At 40.6% G+C, this 6000-nt stretch overlaps 1 protein-coding gene across 1 annotated transcript in view; it reads right to left on the bottom strand.

Annotated features, from left to right (window-relative positions):
- The window catches only part of BANK1 (B cell scaffold protein with ankyrin repeats 1), a 320309-nt gene extending 315806 nt beyond the window's left edge, over window positions 1-4503 (bottom strand). The window contains exon 1 of the mRNA XM_052642209.1: window positions 4434-4503. Within this exon, the coding sequence (XP_052498169.1) occupies window positions 4434-4503 (70 nt within the window). The remainder of the gene's footprint in view (window positions 1-4433) is intronic.
- Window positions 4504-6000: the final 1497 nt, after the last annotated feature.

Genomic DNA, 6000 nt, shown 5'->3' on the forward strand with positions numbered 1-6000 from the left:
AGGTGGGAGGGGGGTTCATGTTTGGGAACACATGTAAGAATTAAAGATTTTAAAATTAAAAAAAATAAAAAACTTAAAAAAAAAATTAGGCAAATGAAATTCCACGTTAAGAATGTCTTGTGCTTTTCAGTATGTCTTCCTTATTAAATGGAACACATAAAAATGAAGCAATGAGAATTACTAATATAAAGCTTAAAAGAAAAGGAAATATGACACATAGTTCATATGATAAAGCAAAACTTGAACTAGATACAAAGAAAATCTTACAAAATACCACAAGGTAATAATGAATTACTTCTCATGATTACAAAGAGAAGTAATCTTTCTAGATTATCTCAATCAGGAGCATTTGGAAGCAGCAAAGAAATTTATACCTAATGGTAAAGGTCTAAAAGGCTTATTACATTTCTGAGTGAAAAATAAATACTGGAGGGTATAATTCCATACAATATCTGTTATCTTCACCACCTGAACTATTTTAGTATCTGCAGTAAAACATAGATACCGTCTTTATATTTCAAATAGGAAAGAATTATAAGACCATATAACAACTCATTTTTAAATAATAACTTCTAGAATATTTGTCCTTCCTATTCTTATTTCATAGATGTCTCCAAAATTATTCTAAGATATTCTATAATATATATATATATAGAAAGTAATAAAATAGCAACTGTACCTTAGATGATCAGGTAGTGAGTGAAAGTTGCTTAGTGACCCCATGGACTGTAGCCCACCAGTCTCCTCTGTCCATGGGATTCTCCAGGCAAGAATACTGGAGTGGGTTGCCATTCCCTTCTCCAGGGGATCTTCCCAACCCAGGGATCACAGCCAGGCTTCTTGTATTGGCAGGCAGCTTCTCTACCATCTGAGCCACCAAGAGAGCCCTGATGGTCAGGTAGCAGCCATTTAATTTCTTAAAACATGTGATTTATATTTGACAGGAATGATATTCTTTACATTAGATTTGTTTTTCAGCCCAGCAGTAAATATTTTGGTAAAACAGATCTTCTATCTTCTTATAATTTGATGAAATATTCCACAATTTTACATTTGATGCTTCTTTTTTTCTTTTTTTTTTTTGCCTTAATTGGGTCATAATTGATTCTCTGTGATATGGAGAAATAATTCTGAAATAATATAGCTCTCATTTTGTCCCATTAAATTCCCATTTTATTCTTTCTTGTAACTGCTCTAATTTAAACCCTTTTAATCAATCTTTTTTTTTTTTTCTTTTTTTTTCCTCCTCCCGGAACTATTAACCACACTATTTCCCCAAGATTATGACAATGTCTTTCTATAGGAAGCCACATTCCCCAGTCTTTTTTGATGTGGGAGTTTGATGGCTTCATCCTTTTAAGTTTTTCCCCAAGTCAGCATGAGGTAGTTTCTCAACAAGAATTTTACTTTTCACATGCGAATATTACACTATCAATCAATGACCAAAGGAGTAAAACAATAGCCAACATGTATTAAGCAATTACTATTTGCTATGGCACCTTGAAAAGCACTTCACATGCATTTTCTCCTTTAATCCTCAAAAACATTCTTGCAAATAAATGCTATTGTTCCATCCACATTTACTTTGTAACTGGACAAATTGATATAATGATAGATTGATTTATTTATCCAAGATCACAAAGCAGATAAGCAATGAAGCTGGACTGGATTTGAAGCAGTCTGAGCTGCTGCTGCTGCTAAGTCACTTCAGTCATGTCCAACTCTGTGCGACCCCATAGACGGCAGCTCACCAGGCACCCCCGTCCCTGGGATTCTCCAGGCAAGAGTACTGGAGTGAGTTGCCATTTCCTTCTCCAATGCATGAAAGTGAAAAGGTAAAGTGAAGTCGCTTAGTTGTGCCAACTCTTCACGTCCCCATGGACTGCACTACCAGGCCCCTCCATCCATGGGATTTTCCAGGCAAGAGTTCTGGAGTGGGTTGCCATTGCCTTCTCCAGTCTGAGCTGAGGCCATCGTAAGTAGGACAGGATCATGATCACCTATAGCACGTGTTCAGAAAGACATGGCAAGAAAAGGTTCCTATGCCCAATATGCTGCTGTATGCCTGAAATCCTAAGCAATTAAATATTATACAATCATTCCATATTAAGAAGGCCCTGAGAGAGCACCTCACTTTAAAATCTCAACATAAATAAGCCTATCAGAACCTTTCCAGCTTGTCTGAAGAAAGTTTTATCAGTCAGCAGAGTTAAATAAAGGAATCTCCATGGTAGGAGAAATCTAGATCACTGACTATGCTGGAAGATTGTAGTTGGAGGGAAAAGCTTCAAATCCTCAAGAGCTTTAGACACAATGCTTAGACAAACTATTCCTCACAAACTATGTACAAGCATCTAGCATATGGTGAGACAGGACAGATGCTCTCTGCTTTTAACCTAACAATTCATCTTTGTCATCAGAGGCCTCAAATAATATTAATAAGAAATACAGAAACTATGAAGTAGAGAATATTCTATGCTTTAGTAAACAGTCTTTATTGAAGGTATCAGTCAAAATTAGATTTAAACAATCATTAGTTTTGGAATAAAACAAAGAAGGAACTTCTCTTTTGGACATTAGTAGACAGGATCTAGTTACTCATAAACCAGAAAAGAGAGTCTAAATGGAATTTTCATCCACTGTGCATCATTTTCACACTGTCTTAGTTCTGGGTATCGTATTTTTCCTTCTTCCACTAAAGGACAAGTTGAACACTCTGATGGAAGTTTATACAATGTTGTCATTACAAATACAACATACACCAACTGCTGGAAATATATCTTCATAGGCACAAAACTGTTATTTACCACTTTTGTTTGCCCATTTTACAGTCATTTTACTACACAACTCTTGGGGATGGATAGGTAAAAGACTGTTGGTGAAATGATGAATGAGATCTTCAGATACTTATTGGTCATGGAACTGCGGGCAACTCACTCGTTGAGTCTCAGTTTTCTCATATCTAAAGTGAGGCAGTTGGAGTAACTAACCCTTAACGTGTCACATTAAGCCAAAGTCTATGACGCGACAGAGACACCTGCCCAAAGCAGAGAGAGAGGTCACACAAAAAGGTTTTTGTTTAAAAAAAAAAAGAGAGAGAGAGAGAGATAATTCAGAACTACTTCTTTTAGAAGACTATCCACATCTAGGAATGGCATGGGTTAATAACAAAAGAGAGCTCGTTAGAAGTGTCATTAGCTGAGCCAAATAAGGAGGTAAATGAATCAAGTAAAATAATATTGTACTGGAAGGACCAAAAGAGATGAGGGGAAATGCACAGGAGGAACAGGGAGACTCAGAATGAGACAAAAGGTAATTTACATCACTCCAGCATTATTCATACTACCAAACACCTCAAAGCATTACTTGAGCATTAAGTGAAATAATAGTCATGTTTTGTCTAAACTGCTCAATTTAGAAGTTTGAAACAAATTGTAGCTGATTCTATTTAACAAAATTGTTCAACCAAAATTACAAAAGAGCTAACCTGCTGAAGGTTCAAAGGTTTATTTACTGAAGCAAGCCAAGATGCAGTCCATCAGACCGTAGCTTTCAGAATGTCAGTGTTCACTACACAGAAAGTTAACATATTAAGATATCAATTCTTTTCTTGTCATTTCCACTGCCACAAGTACACTTCCTATTTTAACTAAAAAGCAGTATTTTGAAACTCATATATGAAAAAACACACTTGCCATAGCTAAAACCATAATTTAATTTTTTAAAATGCTAGTAAGCTATGAGAAACTCCATTCAGCAAGTCAATAGAATTTCACTCAGATTTTTTATCGCTTATGTCAGTGTGTACATCTCCAGTACTCTTAATATGCAAGTGAAGCCTTTTTCTTTTTAATTTTCAAAACTGAACACTTTATAATCATTATACAATTCACAAATGCATTTGACGTATTTCAAAAAGAAGTGAAAACAAGTGCCTTCACTTCCATTTGACCCGTAAATGCATTTATGTGTTGAGCCGAATTGACTGCTCTTCCTTTTGCGTTAGGAAAAGCTGTTTCCAGGGCTTTCTACAGAAAGTAATCTGTCTGACTAGCAGGTCACAGGCCATTTACCGGTTTGGATTTGGGAAGCCCCGGCAGGTAAACGGGCAGTTTTGCTGTAACATGTTGACAGAATTTTTAGGCTGATGTGTAACTGTAAAACACATTTCAAGGTGATTTTGGATACTAGAGGAGGCTGTTTCAGGTGCTCTGGAAAGTGCCAGCTACTTAGAAGTTGCAGCACTGGCGGTGGCACGCTGCCCAGACCTCAAGAGCGCTTCCACCTCCTCGCGTCCGGGTTCCCCCAGCCAAGAAGCCCGCGGCAGAAGCGGGCAGAGCGGCAGCCTGGTCCCGCACCGCGAGGAGCACGGTCTCCGCGGGACCCCGGGGCCGGCCGGTCTCCTCCCGCCTCCCGACCGCGCGCGCACCCACCTGGGGGCGCTGGGCCGCCTGCAGGCTGCTCGCAACTCCCGCGCGCCCAGGCTGGCGCTGCTGGCAGCATCGCGGCCGCTGAAGCCCAGGCGCCTGGACGCGTGCCCGCCGAGCCCGGACTCTCCCGATCTGAGGTTCTCCTCGACCTGGTCTCCAAGCCTCGCTGTCCTCAGCCCGCTTCCCACCGCGGCGGCTGCGGCCGAGGTCCCGGAAACGCAGTCCCTGGGCGCGGGCCGCAGGGCGAGGGCTCGCCGCGCTGGGCTCCCTGCGGAAGTGAAACTGCTCACGGGCTCGCGCTGGTCTCCTTTTTAGGCCACTTTGGTTTCTCCTAACACTCTTCGGCGGAGAAGGCAATGGCACCCCACTCCAGTACTCTTGCCTGGCAAATCCCATGGACGGAGGAGCCTGGTAGGCTGCAGTCCATGGGGTCGCTAAGAGTCGGACACGACTGAGCGACTTCCCTTTCACTTTTCACTTTCATGCATTGGAGAAGGAAATGGCAACCCACTCCAGTGTTCTTGCCTGGAGAATCCCAGGGACGGGGGAGCCTGGTGGGCTGCCATCTATGGGGTCGCACAGAGTCGGACACGACTGAAGCGACTTAGCAGCAGCAGCGGCAACACTATTCGGGCCTGTTCCCTCCTCACCTTTTCACTCAGGACATTTTTAGAGCGAGGTTACCTGTTCCTGTCGACTTTCTTGTCCCATTCAAGGGCTTCTGCGATGCCCCTTCTTCCTGGAAGAAATAGGGTTACCAGAACTAGACACGTACTGGAAAAGAGAGAGAGTTGTTCAGTAGCTCAGTCGTGTCTGACTCTTTGCCACCCCATGGACTGCATGCAGCAAGCCAGGACTCCCTCTCTCCCTTTATCTCCCAGAGTCTACCTAAGTTCATCTCCTTTGAATCGGTGATGCCATCCAGCAGACCTACAGATATGGATGGGTCAGTAAAGGTATAGGTAATACTGTAGATAGAGATATACAGTTGGAATTTTTTGGTTTGTTTTGGGTTTGGGGGGCTTGTTTGTTTGCTTTGATATTGCATTTTGCCCAAACATTTTAGGTTAGATCCATAAATTATGTATTATACATTTCCTACTCCTGCTCAAAACTGGGCCTAGTTAAAAAACAAAATAGACATGGATCTAAATTGGTCCTTTTGTTTGTTTGTTTGCCCTAAAGACTGAAATACTCAAGAGTTTCCCCAGAGCCTTAAAATAAACATCCCTTCTTCTCTCAGGGATTTCTAAATTAGTAATTTACCTTCTGAAGTTAAAGATATTTTTGAAGATCAATTTGAAGAGTTGGTAATTGTTCATGCCTAAATGTCCCCCTCTGTCTTTTTATAAAAGTAACCTAGAAAGGAGGCTTATATACCAACTATTTATATTTGTAGACCAACTATTTGATTTTGATCTCATAAAGTCTGTTTTAGGAATGGCATACAAATCAAGTATCAAAACTTTGTTCTTTCACATAGCTGAATTTGTTTTACATTTTGTATTATGATGAAGTAAAGTGGGAGAAATATGTCAGCAAATTTGAAAGCTATTATAGATACATTTAT

This window comes from Budorcas taxicolor, chromosome 6 (genome assembly GCF_023091745.1).
Source record: "Budorcas taxicolor isolate Tak-1 chromosome 6, Takin1.1, whole genome shotgun sequence".
Taxonomy (NCBI): Eukaryota; Metazoa; Chordata; class Mammalia; order Artiodactyla; family Bovidae; genus Budorcas; species Budorcas taxicolor.